The 24,042-nt window shown below is 42.4% G+C and overlaps 1 protein-coding gene and 1 long non-coding RNA gene across 2 annotated transcripts in view; one reads left to right on the top strand and one right to left on the bottom strand.

Moving 5' to 3' along the window:
* The window catches only part of LOC149525414 (uncharacterized), a 168,754-nt gene that overhangs the window by 53,951 nt on the left and 90,761 nt on the right, over positions 1–24,042 (bottom strand). The window lies entirely within an intron of this gene.
* The window catches only part of CHN2 (chimerin 2), a 193,648-nt gene that overhangs the window by 91,440 nt on the left and 78,166 nt on the right, over positions 1–24,042 (top strand). Inside the window, exons 4-6 of the mRNA XM_075922141.2 lie at positions 11,156–11,187; positions 14,219–14,332; positions 19,958–20,243. Of these exons, the coding sequence (XP_075778256.1) occupies positions 11,156–11,187; positions 14,219–14,332; positions 19,958–20,243 (432 nt within the window). The remainder of the gene's footprint in view (positions 1–11,155; positions 11,188–14,218; positions 14,333–19,957; positions 20,244–24,042) is intronic.

Genomic DNA, 24,042 nt, shown 5'->3' with positions numbered 1-24,042 from the left:
TGCATGGGGTAACCTTTCCTCCGGAGACGGTTTTAAGGTACTTTTGGCAGTGCGAGGAGAAGCAGTTTCCCAGGGGAAGCAGCGGGGACAGTCACTCACTAAGGCCAGCGGCGGAGGCGTGAGGGGAGGGGCAGCGCTCTGAGCAGCAGCTTCCCCACTTGCCTCTACCAGGCAGTTCCACTGCACAGGCGTGTCCGGGGAGGGGGAGCCCCCTCCTCCCTCCCGCCCATGATGTCACTCGGCCTGGGCCCCTCCCCTCCGGTGGGAGGTGGCGGCGGTGGCGGTGCTGGGAGCGGCCCGGGGTCCAGGGCAGCTTCCTGGTCACATGGCGGGGAGCCCAGCACCTGCTCAGCGTGGCCCACGGGAGAGGGGACCCTACAGCGCGGCCCCATAGTGCGGCAGGTAGTGGGGTGAAAGTCTCAGGATGGCCGGTGGGGTCGTTGCCCCCCGTGGCACCTGTAGCCCCTGGCGCGAGCTGGGCCGCCCTGCTCACCTTATGTCCCATGCTCGCCCCCTTCTGCCCGCCCCTCACATGGGGCACTCCTGGCAGGACCCCACCGCCTGCCCCAAGCAACGCCGGGTAACTCCAGCTAGTCTAATATATAAAGGAGAATGTTTGTAAGTTTGCGCACTAATAACTTGGACACTATAAGAGCTACTGAAACCAAACTTTGCGTGGGAGAACCTTTCATCCAGGAGAAGATTTTAAGGTACTTTTGGACCTGATCGGGCCTGAACTCAAGCTGCAAAAATGAAAAAGTAACCCGCCGTGCTGCCCTGCAGGGGCTGCCCCGCCCACCCTAGGTCCTGTGCCTCCCATCTGCGGCCCCCAACGCCGTCTGGGACTCGCCCCCTCCTGCCCATGATGTTACATAAGTGACCCTTCCCTCCCCCCCGCTCCCTCCCCCCGGCATGCAGTGCCCCGACCCCCATGCGAACAACTGCTCGGGCATCTGCCCTGCCCCCTGCAGCCCCGGGTGTGAGCTGGGGCACCCCTCCCTCATGTAACCTCCCCTCTATCCGGGGTTGCACCCCTCCCCCTCCGCCGGGAATGAAGCAGACCTATATTTTAATCCCTATAGAAATCAGTGCAATTTTTCTACCATTCAAAAAAAGATAATGGACTACTGTTTTTTTTACATTTTGTGTCTCCAGTTTCCCGAGCAACGCTGGGTAACTCCAGCTTTTTGTGTGTGTGTGTGTGTGTGTGTGTGTGTGTGTGTGTGTGTATAGTACCTTTTTAGGAGTTAGCCTCTGAATTCTTTGGTTAGGCTGTGCCTTACTTGCTTTGGTCAATAAGGTGCTACTGCTGTTTTGGGTATTGCAACCTGTTTTAATTCTTTTCTAATTATGAGCCACAGAACTTTTAAATTCTATCCCAATAGCTATTCAACATGGGCAGAAGGAAAGCAAGATTTTGCGGTATCGGAATAGATGGTTAGGCCACACACACACTTGCACTGAAAGATCACTCCTTTTGTTAATTTAGTGGACGTTGTATGGACCCTCCTACAAATGTATTCACCATAATTTAGTCTTTTGTGGCACTTATTTTATTACCCCTATACTTAGATTATGAACCTTATTTCTGTTTCTGTTCACATGAAGTTGCCATACATAGTTATGTACACTATCACAGATATCTGAGAAAGGAAGTTCAGAACTTTGTGCTTAAGATGCTAATCAGTGTTTTTTTTCCAAGACGTTGTTTCAAGGCAACTTCTAAGTATTCTGTATTGATAACTGTTAAGGCCTGATTCCTTATTAAGTGATGCCTTGTTAATGCAAGAGTTCTGTGTCAGTTTTTTAATTATAGGAAAACTGATGTTCATAGCCATAGTAACTTATTAGATAACTTAAAACTTGTCTAGCTCTCTGAGGGCAGGTAAAAACGGAGAGAGACTGTTAATACAACTGCTGCCTATTATAAGGGTAGGAGTTTGTTGAAGATAATCTCTTGTTTAGAATTAACACTAAACTACATCTAACTAATATAAGCAGAAATTATACATAATTTTTAACTCTTTTGTACTATAGGAAGACATTTCTCATTTACCATTACTGTTTTACAGAATGCATTCAGAAAAACCTTGCTGTAATCAGACTCATGCTATAACATATCCTATAGCCCAAATAAGTCAAGGTCAACTCCTTTTTTTTTAGCCTGGATTTTCATCATTCCTCTATCTTTCCCATTCCCTCTCTATGTGTGCTCCACATTTTGTTCATCTATTACTAGTTAACTCCATGTTAGTGGGACATTTGTAGAAGTTTTAGCCTTAGAATGCGGAATTCTTCATACTTCTTTTTATGTAGATTTCTTGACCAATTACACTGGAGACATATTTACCTGTCTTCTCCTGATACAGAAAGAATCCATGTAAAAGTTGAGAGGACTATAAGTAATTTTTAGCTCTGTATCTTTAAGCTTTCCTACATTATACTCGTTTCCCATTACCATCTGTATAAAAATCTTGTCAGAGAAAACAGGTCATCACTCCAGTGAGATACATGCTGAACTGTAGAGAGCGGGGATATCTAATGATTTCTAATTAATAACCATTGGCAGTGTGAGTACCACGAATATCCTGGCTTTCCAATAATATTGGATTTCTGCCACTATCCTTATTTTTTCTAGATTTCTTCCACAATATTTTGATGATGGACATCTTTTACAAGTAAAAAGTTTACCTTAAAAGCAATGTTCATCTGGAGTGTATGTTCCTAGGACAGTGTACCAATGTTTGCAAGTATAAGGTTATACAATAAAGAAGTCTTTATGATAGAAAATCAATGTGTCTCTGGGATTATTCTACTGAAATGGTTATTGAAAATGGCATATTTGCAACTAAAGAATTAAAGCAAGGTGTCACTTTTTGTTTTTATACCAGAATAACTTTTTAAATAGCATTCAGCTTGAGACTGCCATTTCAGTATCTTTTTAATTTAAGTTTATCTTGAGTGCGGCTGGTATATGACTTGGGGACATTTTCAGTAACTGCGGTTAGCCATGAGTTTGCTACATTTTTTTGTTTTTCCATAAATGGAGAGTGAAGAAGAGGGAGATATGAGGGTCTTGAAATGAGTGAAGAAGTTATATCATAACATAGCATATTTAAAAACATATTGTTAGCTTTTACTGTTCTGCTGAGAGCACGTCGTATTGACACAGTGCTTATAACAGTGTTGCAGGTTGGTGGGCTTTCAGTTGTTTGGCCAAACCAGTGTTAGCAACAGTGAGAAAATTGTCTGAAATTTCCCTATGGTAGACAAGGCCTTAGAGCTTTAAACTGTATTATTATGTAGAGAAATGTCAGCTAATTGTTATGTTCATTGTTCTAAATTCCAGCTGGGTTGTGTCTAAAGCAAGGACAAAAATATGGTTCCTAGAAAAAACAGTTTATTCTCTAATTTTGTATGATATTGAAAGGGAGAGAGCCTTTTATTCTCTTTCAGAAATGCATTTCAGCTGAGAAAAGGGCAAGACCTACGTTTCTAAGGGAACAAAATAATATAATAAGAATTAAATAGGGCTATCGTTTAAAAAAATTATTGCAATTCTGAGATTAAAGTAGTAAAACTGAGATGATCACAGTTTTAATCACACACTGTTAAAGAGTTTATTTAAATATTTTTGGGTACTGATTACATACTTTTGTGTTGCTGCTGCAACTTGTGGTGCCTGGCACATGACGCTGCTCATGGCAAGGTTGTGCTGCTGCATGGGAATTGCATCTTGCTGGAGCCCAAAACCATCCCAGAGCCCTTTAGCCACTCCTGGCTCACAGAGGGTGCCATTTCAGATTTTAGTATGGTGTGAAACAGAGTGTGTTTGTGTTAGGGGCTGGGAGGAGAATGTGTGTGTTAAGGTGTGGGGGGGAGGCTGTCTCTAAGCAGAGCACTAAGGAGCCTGAATGCATTTTCAGCCAGCAGCTCTGCTGGAAACAGCACTCATTCCTCCCCCTGCTCCCCAACCCCCACTCAGCAGTGACTGGGTACACAAGCAGGGGGAGGCCAACACCCTAACATTAGTCCCCTCTGCTTCTGCTCTGTGAAGCAGGACACAGGTTGCCAGTCTGAGCAGCTTTGTCAATTGCAGTTCCATGGGAGGGGTTAGAGGGGAAACAGGAGTAGCTGGGTGGGGGGCGGGGAGAGAAGGGCTCCAGAGTCATGCGTGGACTCCCCAGGTGGTGACCCCTGCCTCTAGAGGTGTGCAATTAACACTCACTTTAAAAAATTAATTAGTTTTGAAGTTAATCCCATGCATATATTGCAATTAATTGGCAGCCATAATTAATGCATAATAAAGTCTTTCAGCAGTGGAGTTTTAACTCTATCACCTAGAGTGCCATTTTGGATGGTTGGCTTATCTTTGATCCTTTAGATGTTTCAAAGTGTGTAAGTTGTAGGATGGCAGGGCAGGGAACATTCCCCGTGCCATCCTCTTATCTAGCTGGAGCTACTGAAAGTGGAGGCAATCTGCAATTAGACAGCACCCTAGGCAGTTTGAGAACTTCAGGTTTTCCTAAGTTTTGCAAATTATATGCAATTCATTGCCAGTGTCTCTAATAAACAGCTCTCCTGACTTCCCTCTTTCATAACGTCATTCATTTCACCCGGCCTCGTGATACCCAGCATGCTTGTGACCACCTCAACACTACCTTCACCACGGCTCAGATTCTGGCACAAGCACCAGTGTGGCTCTTGGGATGCTACTCTAGCAGTGACTTGGACCCCAGCCAGTTCTACACATACATCCATACTACTTCTGAAAATTCATCCCCATAGTAACAAACTATGAAATACTGAACAAGGAGCTGCTTGAAATAAAAACCTGCTTTTTGAAGATGGAAGGAAGGAAAGAAGTCTTGGCACCCTGTACAGGTTTTTACTGACAGAAGAATGCCACGTATTGCTGGAAGACCAAAACTTTGAATGAGACACAGTTAATATGGGCCTTGTTCTTTTCTCAGTTTGATTTTACTGTCACCTACTGCATGGGAAACCGAAGTGGGAAAGCTGATACTCTGTCACAAAAGGGGGAACACTACCAGGAAAAAAAAGGGACCTACCTCCAAGCCCCTCTACCTCTTGAAGCCTAGTAATGTTGTTAGTGTCATAGTTCAGCAGGACCTGGTCTCCCTCATCCTCCCACCTGAAAAGAAGACCCATTCACCCAAGGAACCAAGTCTACGCCATGAGGGGCTAATATGCATTGCTGCACGGGGGACAGGGAGGGGATAACATCATACCCATATATGTCCTGCTGGTGCACCCCAACTGGAGCAACATTCCATTGGTGGGTTGCTTTGGCTGCCTTAACACCTCCTGCAAGGTTGCCCATTTTTTCTGATGGCCCCATATACAGGCCAAAGTCCAGGTTTACATAGATTCCTGTAAGTGATGTGCATGTACCTTTGTGATGCTGAAGGCTCCAGCTAGGCCTTAGTCCACAATAACCCCAGAATTGATTGTAAAACTCCCAGAATCCCGTGGCCACACCACAACCTATGACACTTACCATTCATTACTCAGGCAGGGTTGCTTAGACTGTAAACTCTCACTGTGATCATAACATAAGATCTTTGGGGCAGGGCCCATCTTTAAATAGATGTGTGTACAGCAACTGTGCAGTGGGGCACTGATTCCCAGTTGTGGCCACTAGATATTCTTGAACACTCTGGTCTGGCAACATCCGTGCTCGAGCATGATTTTAGTTAGCCGGATGTTCACTTGTCCTGGGTGTGGCCAAGTTTCTCGTGGTTCCATAAAGTTTATTTACTGCCACCAGTCCTGGCTCTCCGTGTTCTGTGCTGTTATTTAGCTCTGATTTACCCCTAAACGTCCAGTCAGAGTCCAGTTAGCAGTGGAAGTATTAGTAGTGCTGCTAGACAACATTGACCTCCCGTAGTTCAGCAAATTCTCTCGTATGGCACTAATTTATATAGTCTGGCACTGTCACGAGATAATTCTTTTAACGAAACCAAGAGTGGATATTTTGATCCCTCATTGAATGAAAAGTAGGTAACAGTTCAATTATAATACAAAGAGATAAGTAGGCTCTGAAACTTGCTAAACTGGTAGTATTGTAATCACATTTTTCCAAGGTTAAACTGCTTAGAATTTACTATTGTGGAATGACTTTCTCCATTTCTTAATTTGTTATGTTTAGAAGGATACTTAGTTTCTCTAAGTCTTGTGAACAGGAGGTTTCTAAATAGGTGTTTAAAATTATTTGTTTGAGGTAAGAACTTTCCATTAGCCAACTGCTGAAATGCTATACATGACTTTTCTGTATTGTTTTAAAGTGGTTTGCAATCTTGTCTAACCTGTTGCTGTTGTTGGATCTGAGGCGCAGTTTGTGGTTAGCTCATGGTAGTAATCTAGCCATAATGTGAGCTAATCTAAAGATCTCCACTCTGCTCTTTTAAGGCAGCAGTGCGGGAGGGTAGGCGGGAGCTGGTATGCGTATCGGCTCTTGCAGAACAGACTGCCTCCCCCATGGGGCTGCAGGCAGCTCTGTGGGAGCTGGTGCTTGCAGAGAGCCATCTTAAAAGTTTGCACATTGGCTCCCATGGAGCCACCGCCCGCTCATGTGTAAACACATAAACACGGAAAAATTCAGCGGTTACACATTTACAAAAAACATGCATTTTATCTATCTGTGTGTTCAAGAACTCCTCTTAAATGGTAAGATCAAAGACCACCAAATTCTGTATGCAGTTTTATTTTATTATAACTGAAAGCAAGGTGTTTGGTTATGCCAGGAAAATGAGGTGTACCTATAATGGGTTTGCTTCTTATTAAAACCAAAGGCTGTGTCTAGACTGGCAAGTTTTTCCACAAAACCATCTGCTTTTGCGGAAAAACTTGCCAGCTGTCTACACCGTCCGCTTGAATTTCTGCAAGAACACTGTGATGATCTCATGTAAGATCATCAGTGTTCTTGCGGAAATACTGTGCTGCTCCCGTTCGGGCAAAAGCCCTCTTGCGCAAATCATTTGCGCAAGAGGGCCAGTGTAGACAGCACAGTACTGTTTTGCACAAAAAAGCCCCGATGGCTAAAATGGTGATCGGGGCTTTTTTGCGCAAAAGTGCGTCTAGATTGGCACGGACGATGTTCCTCAAAAAGTGCTGTTGCGGAAGAGCGTCTGTGCCAATCTAGATGCTCTTTTCTGAAAATGCTTTTAACTGAAAACTTTTCCGTTAAAAGCATTTCCGGAAAATCATGCCAGTATAGACATAGCCAGAGAGAAAAGAGAATAACCAGGCAGAGATTGAATTTAAACCAGGTAGAACTACCATGCTTACAAAGAATACTGGGCATGAAAATGGAGGGAAGGTTTGCAGGTGCTCCAATCAGAGCTGGTTGGCTGCATTCCCAGCCAGCCCAAGCGCCCCCTTCTCTGTCACAAGTACCCACAAGTCAGGAGTGGGGAGAAGGAGGTGACAGTGGGGAGAGTGAAGTCCCCACTCACTTCACAAGACAGCGGGAAGCCCCAGTGTGTGCGGGGTATCACCCAGCCCTATTCCCCACAGGGGTGGGGGAAGCTTTGCTGAGGTCAGTGCGGGTGATGCAGGTGAGACGCTGGTGGCTCAGCTGGGGCTCAGGAGCCTGGCTCTGGCTGGCTGCATGCAGAGCTGACGAAGCAAGTGAGTGTTAGTTCCTGGGTAGCAGCCCCACTGGTTTGTTCCAAGCGTTGAGCAAATCAATGCCCACTGCTGCCACCCCTCCTCAGTGCAGTGCCTCCCTTCCTTCTCCTAAGCCCCATTGCCGCCTTCTCCCTCCCCCACTCACTGGTTTCCTTGTCTGTCCCCACCCCCACTCACTCACTACCTCCCCTGCCCCCCTCACTGCCTCCCTTCACAATAACCTCCCATTTCCCTGGCATTCCCCACTGCCTCCTCCCTGCCCCCGTTTTCCACTCATTGCATGGGGCAGGCCACAGCCTCTCAAGTCTCTCAGATGCCACACTTCACCGCGGTGCTGGTGGCAGTGCCTGGTGGTGTGACCTGACTTGAGGGTTTGCTGCTGCTTTTCCCATGCTGCAGCCCAAGAGGGGAATTATGGGATTCCCATCTTTCCACCTATCTCCTCTACTGCAGTTGGATCAGCAGGGTTAGGGTGAGCCAAGCATGAGCACAGTTTACAGTGTTGCTGTTGATCAGCTTTTAACATGAATACGATGTTAGCAACAGATCAAAGCTACTTAATGTAGCAACTTTTCCACTCTTGTAAGCTGATGTATTGTGTTCCTAAGAACAAGTCTGGCATAGGGGTACAAGTTTAATAGTACTGCGTAGGGCATCATAAATCCTAAGGACGGCCCTGCTCCATGCTGCTACTGGTTCCTGGAGGAGCTATGGTTTCGCTTCCAGATGGAATTACGGTATAGTACCTAGCCCACAATGGTACATGTACTTAATACAGTAAGATCTCACAAAGATATTGCAGGAAATTGCCATATCTCTGACTCTGTAAATACTAAATATGTTGCTGTCCTTATCAGGGTTACATTCTTTAAAGTTTCATTTTTTCTATTTCTATGGTTAGGTGTATGGGTCCCACGTGAACCCTCCCTTCGGGGAAGCTAACTCACCTGGTCCTTCCACTTGAGACCATTTCAACCTGAGTCACCTCCCCCCCCCCTTCCCACCACCAAAGGAGCCCTGTCCCAGCTGCCCTGAACTCCTTGGGTCACCACCCTAGCAGCCCCAAACACCAGGCCATCCACAGGTCCCAGCACCCGCCCTATTAACTGACCAGCCAAGTCCTGAATTCCAGGCCTCTGACCTGAGTTGAGCCTCCACTGGATGTCAGGATGGAGCCTTGGGGCGGGACATGGGTTGAGCCACAGTCTGGGTTAGAAAAGGATTAACCTCCCCTGGTCTACTATACCCATCGCCCATGCTTAAATGTATGTATATATGGATTTCATGTGGTTTGAATGGTAAACATTTAACAAAAGAAACTCTCAACATCCTGCACGTTTCTGTATTTTGTTATTCTAATTTAAGAGGCGATGCCTGCCTCCTTCTCTCTTCTTTCCCTCTCATTTAAACCCCCTCCACAGTCTCATCAGAAATGATCAGGGAGGCTAAAACCAAAACTCTAAACTGGAAATCCTGCTAAAATTCTTTGGCCATTCTCTTTTTTAAACAAGCTGTGTATGTACGTGTCTAGAAATGGAAAACCTCTGCTCAGAAGTGCCTCGGATTTTGTTCTGGATTCAATGTATGCGATTACTCCCTTTCTTTATCCCTGCTTCTCAAATATCCAAAGTGTTACTGTGCTCAGTTGTAGCAATTTAGCCTTCTGAGATAGGGGATTCAAGAGCTTGTTGCTGCTACTGCTGTTGGGCTACTGAAAGGAGGTACAGGAAGGTCCTGATCCAAAGCCACTGAAGTCAATTGAAATACTCCCCTCGAATTCAATAAGCTTTGGATCCGATCCTAAAAGGAGCTAGTTGACAGTAATTTTAAACACTAATTTCTTTTTATCCTGTCTGAGAGATGCCCAGCCTCTGTGACCAGTAGGTCAGATGTCTCAGTACAGCGGTGTATGGATTATAGCATCAGCAGAAAATTACTTTTTCTGTAATTTCATATATTTGTTATTTGGAAGCATGGTGCCAGCTTCAGGTGCACAATGGAGCTCATTTGAAAAAAAATAGAGCTTATTTTATTTTATTTTATTTTATTTTAAGATTACAAGCCTACATTCTGGTTTCAAATGCATTTTTCCTGCCATATAAGAGGGCAGTATGAAAGACTACAGGTAAAGATCATAACTGGAGAGAAATTATAGTGCCAAATCATGTACAAATAGGAAAATCCTTTAAAGATATTTTATATACATGAATGCCAGGTAATAAGTTGGCAGTAAAAATTGACATTTTATAAATTAATATTTAAAAATAAAATATTTTTGTAAATGTTGAGCAAACATTAAACAAATACTATGTGTATTAAACCTTGGAAAGAAGTGTTTAGTGTTTGTTTCATTTGTAGTGTTTGTTTGTTTCATTAGTAAACTGCTGAAAAATGAGGGTGTACTTCATGCTTTCTTATGCTGCTTCATATTTCTGCTGTCTCCGAAGTGTAAAATAAGCTATTTTGTAGATCTGTTCTTTCTGTCTGTGTATAATCCAACTCCATGAACTTTGAGGATTCCTTAGAACTGAGAATTTTTTAACTTTATGTAACCTTTTTGTGCTACTGAGTACCGATAATACACCACACAGTGGAACGTTCACAGAGTAATATTAAACCAGTCTGTTTACAACCGGTAACTGAAATCTGATCCTTCTCATTACATTGAACCTCCATGCTGTTGTCTGTGGATCACATGCTGAAATTGAGACCTATGTAATAAATCAGATAAAACAGGCAATTAAATAATGCAAACAGCTAAAACAAAGGCTTTTGATAAATGAAGGCACCCCCTGCTCAGAGTTCATTGTAGGATTCTGGCCAGAGTGGTAAACCAGTGTGTCAGAATATCTGAAGTTTGAATAAAGGCAGGTTACGCTACTAGGACTTGGTTCAAAGCCATTTCAAATAAATTGAGGTCTTTTTATTGATTTTGGTGTACTTTGGATCAGGCTTATACTTTGATGAGACATGAAGAATTTCAGACCAGAATTAAATCCATAAACTCTGGTTGGTTTTTTGTTTTGTTGGGTTTTTTTTAATCTTCTGAGAACATGGAATTCTTCACATTTAGATATTTGCTATTTATAAACAACTATGTCTGAGAAACAGCAAAGGATAAAATAGTTTTATTGAGTAGTATAAATAACGTATGAGAAAATAAATCATTCTTCATCTGTTTGATCACATCTTATACAGTTGACCCCATTTTTCCCCATTCACTATTTTTATAGTTCTCATAAGTTCATGAAAGTAAAACTGCTTATTTTTATTTTCTTTTACTGTATGTTCTCTGTATGCTACAACATCAGATTAACGTAACTTAAATAAGAGCACGATGATACATGGTTATCTTTTTATAATCTGCACCATTAAGCATGTGCTCTGAATCTGATGCCATAGTCTTAATTGATTATCAGTGTTTTGCTTGCTTGACCTTTATTTTAATATTATTGGTGTAATTGAGTATATTGCTAATATTTTTCTTTCTTGTTAAACTTAGGTGGAGAACAGACCAAAATATTATGGAAGAGAGTATGTATTACATTATTCTATTTTTAATTCTTTGATAAGTAATCACTTCAGGGGTTACAGGTTGCTTTTGAAATTTTTAATTTAGAAATAATACACAGTATCAAAATGGAGGTATTATGACAAAATACTTAATTTCACTTTCAATAGTCCTCACCTATAAATGTTTTGAATGTCTAGTATTCCACTTGAATATGGATTCATTATTGTTGCTCAACAGTGCATGGGCCTAAACCACCACTTTAGCCTGTATGTCAGCTAGAGATGGGCAATTTTTGTTTGTCCAAAATCAAATCTGGGGGGATTTGGGGAAGAATGGTTCTTAAATTTTTTCAGCTCTCCCCTCCTGGATATTTTTTTAACTGTTCTTTTCCCCCTCTGTCTCGTTCCTCCTACACTTTCTTTTTGATGTGTGCTTACTGTACTTTCATCTCACTGATATGCAGTACTTCTGTGTAAGTGAGAGCATGAGACTTCTTTGGGTCTAAATGCTAACTTACCCCCGTGAGCATAGGAGGTCTGAAATATGGTAGAACTGGTGTGTTACCAGTATAAAGAAGAGGAAAGGGCAGATAACTCAAAGGCCTCAAAAGGCAAACTCCTTTTCTCCCTCTGTCCAGTGGGAGTATTATCTCCAAACTGCTTGCATGTCCATTGACCAACAGCCCTGGATAGATAGTGTACAAGTATTATAGCCATTGCTACAGCCCAGGCATGTCCCTTTACTTGAGCTGTGTGCATAGAATGAGCATTTGTCCTTTTAATACAGTACTCTTCTGAGGTCTGCTGTTTAACTTGCAATAAAGATTAATTATGTAATTTCATAGGTTTTTTTTCCCACCCAGGAAACAGCAGCTATAAAACTTTCAAAGAGCCAACAGCTTCCTCCTAATTATTACAGTTGCATTTTAAAAATACCACCTGTGACCATAAGGAATTGAGTCATAGTCAAGCACAGTAGCATTTGACAGCCCCTAGTTAACTGAACCACTATGCTCTCTGGCTTAAAACTTTTAAAACCATCATCACTGTTTTTTGTCCAATAAACTTGTTGGTTATTGACAACCGTGTGTATTCTAGCCAGCAGCCAAGAAAAAACTAAAAGCCTAAACTTATTCTTGTTAACTGGATTTTTGTTACGTTTATGACAGGGACATTATTAATAAAGATGCATTTAAATCAGTGGTGGGTAACCTGAGGCCCAAAGGCCACCTGCAGCCTTTCAGGGTTCTATGTGTGGACACGAGGCATTTTGTTTACCATTGCCCATGTGCAAGGTTGCCAGATCCTCTTGTTTCAATCTGTGGCACGCTATATAAAGCAAGGACACGTGAGGTGAGGTGCCTGCCTATTGCACACAACATTGACTGTGAGAGCAGCACACTCCCTAGCAGCCAGTCAAAGCACTGCCACAGTTCGGTTGGCACATGTTGCAAATGCTCAGTATGACAAGCATAGTTAGCAAAACGACTCTATCTTGGGGGACCATCTCGGTTGTGACAATCTTGCAGGCCCACTGAGATGAAGAAGGGGCATTCGTGCAGCCCACTCACTTGCTTAGTTTACCCATTGCTGATTTAAATTGTGGCAATTTTAGAGAAGTATCAGAGGGGTAGCCATGTTAGTCTGAATCTGCAAGAACAACGAGAAGTCTTGTGGCACGTTATAGACTAACAGATTTAGAGAGATTCATTTTATTTGGTTGTAGTAGAAAATAAATACATCAGCAAACTAAGATAGTTCTAAGAAACCTAATGCTTCTAACATGTATTCAGTATGAAAGAAATAACAATTGTACTGTTCAGTTCTCTTTACATCTGAAATGTTTTTCTTCTTCTTTTTCCCTACCAAACCAGGGGCAGCATTTTAAACCTACCATTTCCAACTTATGATGTCAGAAAAAAAGACAATGCTTAGGGCTACTAGTAGCTTTTAACATACTTACTGTATTTTTAGGCAGCAGCATTTTAAAGAGAAGCTTTAAAAGCTCCAAGGAAAGGATTAGTGAATCGGCTAGCAAAATATGTGCACAACATAGTATTTAAACTACTCTAAAGACTGTATTTTGTCCTTGTTTAAAGGTCATAGCTGAAGTACTGATCACTCTAAAGTCCGCTGTCTGTTTTAGGGGCTGTTCCTTTTTGTCACGAGGGAATGAATCACAGAAAGCATCACTCTCTTCAGAAATTGGCCAAGGGACTACAAATCTTTGTCTATTTCTCCACATTTCTGTAGAGCATCTCACTTGTACCTTCACCAGCATCTTCATTTTTTTTCTTTGTCACACATTTAAGAAGCTGTTCAGATAGCGTCATACCTTTAAAAATCATACATATAAACAGAACAGGCAGGTTTGTAATAATGACACTATCTAAAATACATTCATTAATTTTAATTTATCTCATTTTATTTTAAAGTGTCATCATTACTGCTCTTGTTTCATTTCTCTCATGTAAAGTAACCGTCTTAGGAAACTCCAGGCCTGGCTCCCTCATAGAGCTGGCTTAAAAGAATGCTTGGAGTCTAATTGATCACTGTATTTGGGGTTGGAAAGGAATTTTCTCCCATGTCTGTTAGGTAACGACATGCATCTGACGAAGTGGGTCTTTGCCCACGAAAGCTTATGCTCCAGCGCTTCGGTTAGTCCATAAGGTGCCACTGGACGCCTCGCTGCTTTTGCAAATTCAGACTAACGCCGCTACCCCTCTGATAGGATGGAAGAGTATTGTGAAGAGGGAGAGTATTCTGAAAATATTTCCCCTTTTTGTTGACATTTTATTAGGTTGAAATTCTGAAAAAGCTTCAACTAACTCTATTCCCCTTGACGCTGAGAATATCCCATTAACTTTAGTGAGAACAGGATTGGGCCTTAATTTTTTCCCCCAGGTTGTTCCAGTGATACAGTATTTGATGTGGCTAACCCGTTATGATCTACCACTAGTAAAATATGTTTCACTTGAAGCAACCATGATTTCTTGTGGTTTTATTTCTTCCTGTGATTATTCTGTAAATTTGCTGAAATCTCTCCCCTCAGGTTTCATGGGATTATTTCTCGAGAGCAAGCAGATGAACTTCTTGCAGGTGTAGAAGGAGCATACATTCTTAGAGAGAGCCAGCGGCAACCTGGATGCTACACTCTAGCCCTCAGGTAAACTCAGATTTCATAAAACATTTCTACATTAACTAGACATGTGGAAGAGATGGTGGAAATAATATCAGTCGTTGCGACGGTTTGCAACTAAAGGGTGATTTTAGATCTCCGGCTGCTGTTTGACAATCACGTAACTGCAGTAATCTAGTACGTTTTTTATCATTGCATCTGGCTAGGAGTTTGTAACCTTTCTCTATGGATGTAGACCTTGTCACTGTTATTCATGCTTTTGTTTCCTCAAGCTTAGACTATTGCAGTTCTCTGAACCTGAGACTACTCCTTATATTCATTTTGAGTACTGGGCAACCTAGTTGACACTATAGTAAAGAGTAAAATTGTCAGACACATAGATGAACATAATTTGTTGGGGGAGTTCTTTGAGGGGGTCAACAAACATGTGGACAAGGGGGATCCAGTAGATACAGTATACAGTAAAACTCCATTAGTCCGGCATCCAATGCTCCGGGACTCCTGATGGTCCGACACCATCAGGAACCCGGAAGTGCTGGGGCAGCCGGACAGGCTTCCCCCATTCAGCTGCTGCTGAAACTGACGAGCAGCTGAAACGGGGTAGCCGGGAGCAGAGCAGCTGGGGTGCTGCCGGGTTGGTCTCGTAGCGCCGCCCCTCGGCGCTGCAGGACCAAACCAGCAGGACCCCAGCTGCTCTGCCCCAGGGATCCCCAACTCAGCCGCTGCTGAAACAGATCAGCAGCTGATTCCAGGAAGCCCCGGGCAGAGCAGCTCTGCCCTGGGCTTCCTGGAATCAGCCACTGATCTGTTTCAGCAGTGGCTGAATCGGGAACCCCTGAGGCAGAGCAGCTGGAGTCCTGCCGGGTTGGTCCCACAGCGCTGTCCTTTGGCGCTGCGGGACCAACCCAGCAGCACTCCAGCTGCTCTGCCCCAGGCGTCCCCAAGAGCAGCTGGAGTGCTGCTGGGTTGGTGCCATAGCGCCGCCCCTCGGCGCTGCGGGACCAATCCGGCAGCACCCCAGCTGCTCTGTTGCAGGCATCCCTGATTCAGCTGCTGCTGAAACTGACCAGCAGCAGCTGAATCAGGAACGCCTGGGGCAGAGCCGGACTATCGTAAGGGGGGGCTATGAGGGTTCTGGGGTGGCATCCCCTCTCACTCCACTCCAGACCCCTCATAGCCCCCCCTTCTGATAGTCCGACATATCTGATAATCCGGCACCCCCTGGGTCCTAAAGGTGCCGGATTATCGGCAGTTTACTGTACTTAGATTTCCAGAAAGCCTTTTGACAAGGTCTCTCACCAAAGGTTCTTAAGTAAAGTAAGTTGTCATAGGATAAGAGGAAAGGTTCTTTTGTGGATTGATAAATGGTTGCAAGACAGGATACAAAGGGTAGGAATAAATGGTAAGTTTTCCGAGTAGAGAGAGGTAAATAGTGGTGTCCTCCAAAGGTCTGTCCTGGGACCAGTCCTATTCAACTTATTTAAAAATGATTTAGAGAAAAGGGTAAACAGTGAGGAGGCAAAATTTGCAGATGATACCAAACTGCTCAAGATAGTTAAGACCAAAGCAGACTGTGAAGAGCGTCAAAAAGGTCTCACCAAACTAAGTGATTGGGCAACAAAATGGCAAATGAAATGTAATGTTGATAAATGTAAAGTAATGCACATTTAGAAATTAATGGAGATTGCCTATCTCCTAGAACTGGAAGGGACATTGAAAGGTCATCAAGTCCAGTCCCCTGCTTTCACCACAGGACCAAGTACCATCCCCAACAAATTTTTGCCCCAAATCCCTCTGCAAGGATTGAACTCACAATCCTGGGTTTAGCAGGCCAATGCTCAAACCACTGAGCTATCCCTCCCGCTCTTATTACATTGGAAAAAATAATCCCAACTATATGTAGTGCCCCCTCTCCTTCTGGTTACCTTCTTTAATGCCAGTCTGCTTACAGGTTTTGATAGGTAGGTCTGGCTTCTTCTGGATCCCGCCACCCACTCAACTTTATTTTTTCCAATGGATTTATTTGGCGGTGCCTCCACCCCCCTCACTCCTTCCTGGCAGGGTCACCAGGGCAGCTTGGGAGGATAATTCTAACCCAGGGGAATCCCCACATACTTGCCAGATAGTTGGAGACTCCCAGAACATAACACAAACACATACACATACACTATAATAAACACAATTATATTAAACAGTAGACAAATACAACAGAACAGGTTAAAACATTATTTTTAGGGTCACTGGTACCCATCAACTGTAAGATTAGTGTCCCGTTGGTACGAATATTTTGTTGGGACCCTTGATGACTTTTGACCACACAAATTTCTTCTCTGCAGTGGTTTAGCAGTGGGGCTGACTGGGCCCAGTACAGCCCAAAGGACTCACAAGTGGTAAATCCCTCCATAGGTTTAATATGCAGCAGGTTATAAAATTATCAAACAAATTCCCTGACTTACTAACTAAAAGATGGTGCACTCACACACTCCAGGAATGAGGCTCAGGTACAGAGATGACTCAGTCACTGCAGAGGGGCTGGTCTCTTCTGGCAGAGATCCTCCTCAGGCAGGAATCAGGCTGCTTCAGTTCCAGGATTTCCCCTCACCACAAAGGGGTGCAAGGCTTAAGGTGCAGGCCACACAACTGCACTAAAATTCAAACTGTAATCTCCTACCCCAGCATTCAGACACACACACAGCAGGCAGCATCCCCAAACCAGCAGACAGAGCAGAGCTGACCATGCGGTGACTGGTCTCACCCAGGGAGCTGGAGAGCCAACTCAGCCTGGCTGGGGAAGCCTCCCAACAAACTCCACAAATTGGGAATCAACAGTGAGGACATAAAACCCAGCTGAGGGATCCTGCCTTCAGGTCCCTAGAGGCCAGTTCTCAGGGGGAACCCTGCATGCAGGCCTGGGGCTTACTAGCTCCCACACAGCTGTCCTCCCCTTGCCCTGCTGGCTCCAGACTCCCCTTAACAATGGCCTCTCCTTCCCCCCCTGAACTCTCTGGGAGGGGCCTCTCACTCCCTATGGATTGCAGGCAGACTCTGGCCCTGGTAGGGAGGGGGAGCCAAGGCAAACTCAGAGTGCCTCTCCCTGAGCTGCCAGCAGACAGAACCCTAGGAATCTAGGTAATATCCTTGGGGGTTACATATACATACAGTATGATGGGACTAATTTAGCTTCAACTACTCGAGAGAGATCTGGGAGTTATTGTGACTAGTTCTCTGAAAACATCCATTTACCATACAATGACAGTTTAAAAAAAAAAAAAAAGCAAACCGAATGTTAGGAATCATTAAAGTATAGAGAATAAGCTAGAGAATATCTCATTGCCTCTGTATAAAACCATGTTACACCCACATCTTGAATACTGCATACAGATGTGGTCACCTCATCTCAACAAAGATATATTGGCGTTGGAAAAGGTTCAGAAAAGGGCAACAAAAATGATGAGGGTTTTGGAATGGGTCCCAAATGAAGAGAGATTAAAAAGACTTGGATTTTTCATCTTAGAAAAGAGGACACTATGGGTACGTCTAGACTACATGCCTCTGTTGCCAGAGGCATGTAGATTAGGCTACCAGACATAGTAAAATGAAGCAGCGATTTAAATAATCGCCGCTTCATTTAAATTTATATGGCTGATCAGCTGTTTGTCGGCTCAGCGCGATAGTCTGGACGCTCCCCTGCCGACATCAAAGGTATTTGTCGACCACCCAGGTAAGCCTCCTGGGATGAGGTTTACCTGGGTGGTCGACAAATACCTTTGATGTCGCCACCCGCGCGTTCAGACTATAGCGCTGAGCCGACAAACAGCTGATCAGCTGTTTGTCGACTCTGCGCGGCAGCCATGTAAATTTAAATGAAGCGGCGATTATTTATATCGCCGCTTCATTTTCCTATGTCTGGTAGCCTAATCTACAAGCCTCTGGCAACAGAGGCATGTAGTCTAGACGTACCCTAAGGGTGGATATGATAGCGATCTATAAAATCATGACTGGTGTGGAAAAAGTGAATAAGGAAAAGTTATTTACTTATTCCCACAATATAAGAACGAGGGGTCACCAAGTGAAATTAATAGGCAGCAGGTATAAAACAAACAAAAGGAAGTTTTTCTTCACTGAGCACACAGTCAGCCTGTGGAACTCCTTGCCAGATGATGTCATAAAGACTAGGACATTAACAGGGTTCAAAAAAGAACTATATAGATTCATGGAGGTTAGGACCGTCAATGGCTATTATCCAGGATGGGTAGGAATGGTGTCCCTAGCATCTGTTTGTCTGGAAATGGGTGACAGAAAAGGGATCACATGATGATTACCTATTGCATTCCCTCCCTCTGGGGCATCTGGTATTTTCCAGTGTCAGCAGACAGGATATCAGTCTAGATGGACCTTTGGTCTGACCCAGTGTGGCTGTTCTTACGTTCTTATGAGACTGACACTGATGTAGGATGTAATAGTTTGCTTACTGAACATGGCAGCATGCTGGGAATACATAACATTGGTGTACCTGGATCTGCACTGGCTGCTCATTGGTTTCTGGGTGGAGTATAAGGTATCTGTTATGACCTACAAAGCTCTAAATGAGAGGGAACTGGCCAGGGTAAGGAGTTGCCCCTCCCCATGCCATACTGCCACAACTGTGGTCAGAAAGAGCACATGACTGGATCTCCCTCATTATATATGGTGACACGGGGGAGGGTTTGCAGGATAAACTCTGCAGAAGCTGCACTACTCTAGGGCTAGTTTTATCACCTTGTTCTGAATTTGGTGACCTTCCAGGCATGCTGCAAAAGATGTATCTGTTTGATGGGGTTTTTTAGAGGTCTCAAGGTATACTCCCCAATGATGGAATAGAAAGGCATCTCTGTAGATGGCTGGCTGAATGCCTGTGGAATAACTACTTTTATGCTGCTGGATTTGATTGTGTGAGTAATGATGGTAGGGTTTCTCAAACTTTGGATCAAGGTCCTTGTATATATTGAGTCTAAATAAAATTATTAGAAACCTAAATTTATGTTAACATCTTTCCTTTCACAGAGGTATCAAGCTACTTAAGTGCAAAATTATTTATATCTTAAAACTATTACAGTGTGGTGAGAGAGATCCTCCAGATCCAATCACCTTTAACAAAAGAAACATGTTAAATTATTACTTGGCAGTTTTAAAAATATTACTGTTTTTGTGGGACCTGCAAAAAGAATTTTTAATTTTCTATTCTGGTAAGTCTCACAAAAATTTCCTGGAAGAGATATCCCAGAACTATCAACATTGTACTGAGATCATCCTCATCAGTTATATTGGTGAACAAACAAGGCTGTCGTCAGAACCAAGAGTTGGTGTAAAAATGTAGGAAATGAATAGCAGTGTTTGTCAAACGGAAAAGAACAAAATAGGTGATTTTCAGGGTTCCTATTGAATAACAAAATAAGGAACATAAGAATGGCCATACTGGATCAGACTAACGATCCATCCAGCCCAGTATCTTGTCTTCTGACAGTGGCCAATGTCAGGTTGCTGTAGTCAGAGCCACGTGATCACAATGGGGTTCTATGGGGTCTTCACCTACATGGATCCAATTGCAATATTAGAACCTAAAATGTGGTTGTTCTGATATTAAATGTTCTCTCTTTATTTTTTTTAATACAGGTTTGGTAATCAGACCTTAAACTACAGGCTCTTCTATGATGGAAAGCACTTTGTAGGGGAGAAAAGGTTTGAATCTATTCATGATTTGGTAACAGATGGCTTGATAACACTGTATATAGAAACCAAGGCTGCTGAGTACATTTCCAAAATGACCAAAAACCCCATCTATGAACACATTGGATATGCTACTCTGCTCAGAGAGAAAGTATCCCGAAGGCTGAGCAGAACCAAAACGGAATCCAGAAAAGCTAGTGTAACAAGTGAAGAAAATACACCGGTTGAAAAGGTAACTATTCAGTATTAAATGGCAAATAATCTAATGCTTTCTTTTATCTGCTTAAATGGTTTGAAAATCTAAAAGGAAACAAATGTTTCTTTAATGATTAACTATTATTTTGTTGTCATTAAAGTGTTCCTGAACTATTGAAATGTTTATATACTGTTAACTGACTGATAACAAATCATATGTACTCAAAATTACTATTTGATTGGGGCTTTTGAAAAGATGATAAACTGACACTGCCAACTGAAATGATTCTTTGTATGCAGTGTGGGGCCTGACTACTTTATAAACAACTTTTCCTTAAGCACCATCACAGTGGCTGAGAAAAGCTGAGATATTCGGAAGTCATGGCATTCTGAGTGGCAGGTCCCAAACTGTGGAATGTGTACCTGTTGGCCATTCACCAGAGCTCAAGTTTGTTAGCTTCTAGGGCATGGTGCAAAGCTCCTCTTTTCTGTCAGTCCTTTGGTGAATGGGTCTAAAAGTGGGGTATTATCTTTGCCTTCTTTTTTTCTCTTTCTTTTTCTGAGTTAAAATGGATTTTCTTGCTGTCTCTTGGTTATATGTTACAGCAATATGTGAACTAAAGTTTATTGACTTAATACTTTGAGAACTCCATCCTTTTAACAACAACAATTACACCATCTATGATAAACAAAACAAAAAAAACTTTAAAAAAGAGTAGTCCTGTTGCACCTTAGAGAGTAACAAATATATATAATCATGAGCTTCCATGGGCAAAACCTACTTCTTGTGGGTTTTTCCATTTTTAGGTGAACTATGTGTAACCACCACCAGACGGATTTGAACCTGGGATCTCTGAAGGGAGGTATAGGAACCTCTACTCTCTGAGCTAAAAGCCAGCTGGCTCCCAGCGCATCCTGTAGAGGTCTCTTGGTCTTAACGGTTGCTGTCGTCTAGGTACCACTTGCATTGCTCAGTAACTACACTAGGTGTGTGGGTTTCATATGCACTAAGTATGCCAAACAAAACTTCAGTCTGACCTGCTAAAAGGGAATGGTCTGTGAAACCCACAAAATGAGTTTGTTTTTGTAGCAACATAATACGCTGCTAGATTCCCTTTGCCTTGCTCTGTTTATTTCTATGGTACACCTAAACAAATATTTCAGGGAAAGTTTCTTGGGGAAGTAACAGCTCATTTTTGGTTGTTCAAAAGACTTGCTTTTGTTTGGGGTTTGTTGCACAGTATTATGGATACAAGGCATATGTCTTGGTCACAGATCAAAACCCACCAAAAGCACTAATAAAAGGTACATAGCCAGAAAGAACTAAAGTAACATTCAGGGTGATGTATCTCTCTGAAGTAAATGACTTGATTTGTGAGTGGACATACTTGAATTTTGCGCAAGTTGAGTTGTCTTTGACATTTAGAGTGAACAGGTGATATTAAAGTTTTGAATAATGTAATTACTTTTTTGGACTGAGCTACCTGGAATACTTTCAACATTTCTGAAACTCCAGGAAAGAAAATAGTGCAGAGAGGCTTTCATTATGGCTGCAAAAGTGCTTGAGAATTTGGCACCGTATAGGTTAAGTCCCAGTACTCCTATTATAGATTAGGTTTTTTTGAAGTGAAATTTCACTTCATATTGATACCATTTCCAGAGCTGTGAAACTGGTGCTCAGGGCATTAATTTCTTCAGTAGATTTGTTAAGCCATTTAGGGGCTCTATCCATTCTTTCTTGTCCTGTGTTGACAACAGAAATTATTAAACATCTCAGTCATTCGAGAGACTCTTTTCCCCTTTGGGTAGGTCAATGGAAGGTTGTCATAGAGGCATTATCTAGGAAGGAGATGCACAAATTTGAATAGAATGACTTGGAATCGCCTGAGGTACCTGTCTACTCCCATAATGTGGATTCTTGTAGGTTGTAATTTAGTGGAGCCTTACCCATTGCAGTACAAGAGAGATGGTTCATGTGCCAAATTAAGCTGTTTTTATTTGTTTATATATTTTACTAATCATGTTTGAAGTAATCCTGAGAGAATGTTTACCTTTAAGATACCTGATAATGACTAAACGTCATGCAAACCTCTTTCTGTCTGAGTAGCTGGAAGATTTGTAGTCATGAGCTTGCCACATTTTATTTAGAGTGGGTAGAAATATGTTTAATTCAAATGGAGTTTACATACTCTTTAAGAATGAGAACCTAAATTGTGCAAGATACTAGTTTAGCAACTAGTGACAGTCATTTTAACCTGTTTGGACTTGCACGGGAATTGGGAAACTGTTATTGCATGAAAAAAATGAACAAATCCTTATTCTAACATTATATAATTAATTGAGAGTATTCAGGGTTCCTCTCCAACCCATACTGAAGAATTGAAATTGCATATTCTGTATCATTTCTGTTCATCGAACATTCTTCACGTTGGGCAAGTACAGAATGTGCAATAGCAAGACGCAGATAAATGGCTCACAGTATGAATGCTGGAAGACAAAGTTTGTTTGCTATAAACAATCCATCTTCTTTTGAAAGAGAAATTTATAGTAGTCATTCATTACTAAAATATCTGGTTCTGAAATTGTATATTGCCACGATCACATGACAGTTTTTATTACTCCTTTAAGTGCTCTGTATGTTACTGCCAAGGAGAACATTTCCCCCTCTATTGGTAGTATGAAATTTAGGAAAATATCTTCAAAAGGTTTTGTATTTCCAGATGATGGCAATACGTTTAGGAGTCTTTCCATTATAACCATCTATTTGATAGGGGACGAACTACATTATTAGAATTGTCTGCAATGTTACATGTTATAGTGTGTATTCCTATTATTGTTGAAGTTAGTGGCACACCACTTGACTTCAGTGAAAATAGAACCAGGCTCAGTGTGTTAAAGTCAATGCAAAAATATAAATTGTTTGTACAGGCAGTCCCCGGGTTACGTACAAGATAGGGACTGTAGGTTTGTTCTTAAGTTGAATTTGTATGTAAGTTGGAACGGGTACATATTGTAGGGGATACTCTAGCCAAACATTTCTCCAGAGCTCAGTTTTATTCTCCCACACCTCACTTCCCTCAGTCCTTTATTCTCAAGCTGAGGTGTCTCCCTGGTCTGCTGGGGGGAAGCAGCTAGTGCGGGGTTGCCTCACCCTGTTTGTAAGTAGGGATCCGATGTAAGTCGGATCCATGTAACCCGGGGACTGCCTGTATATGGAAGGTTTGTTTTGTATATGGAAAGTTTGTTTGAATCCAAAAATGCCTACACAGACTGCTCTATGATTATAGGCAGCTGTTGAGATGTGTGTCTTATAATAAGGAGCCCAGATAATCTGTGAGGGAAAACTTGGCATTTGGAACAAAGATCATGGAGGGCTGTGGTCAGATACTTCGTTGAAGAGTAGGATAGTAGCAGTTCCTGACTGGTGCTCTGTTACATAAAGCTGAAATATTGATGCTTGACATAGTTATCTTTTTACCCATTTTGCTAGAAGCAAGTGCTAAGCATTTATGTGCAAAATGACAGAGCCCAAAAATTATACATTGCAATAGTATTGAAGAGGTGAATGACATAATATATGCCATTGTCATATATTATATTATGGAATCTGGAATATCTTAGAATACCTTAGGAGGGGAAAAAGCCCACAAAAATAACCGAGAGACAGGTAAGAAAGTTGTTCCTTTTTTGTCACATGTTCCTGAATAGGAAGAATAATTTTGCTGGAAAATATAATGGGTGCTATTGTAGTCATTAGTCATGCTGCTGTCACATGTCTTCCCACAGAAAAGAATTAAATGCTTTGAGACTGAGGTATATTGTTCTGAAACCACATT

The sequence above is a fragment of the Pelodiscus sinensis genome, chromosome 2, assembly GCF_052426305.1.
Source record: "Pelodiscus sinensis isolate ZL-2025 chromosome 2, ASM5242630v1, whole genome shotgun sequence".
In the NCBI taxonomy this organism is placed as follows: Eukaryota; Metazoa; Chordata; order Testudines; family Trionychidae; genus Pelodiscus; species Pelodiscus sinensis.
Note: the sequence above shows the minus strand (reverse complement) of the source record. Positions and strands in the feature narration are given on the sequence as shown.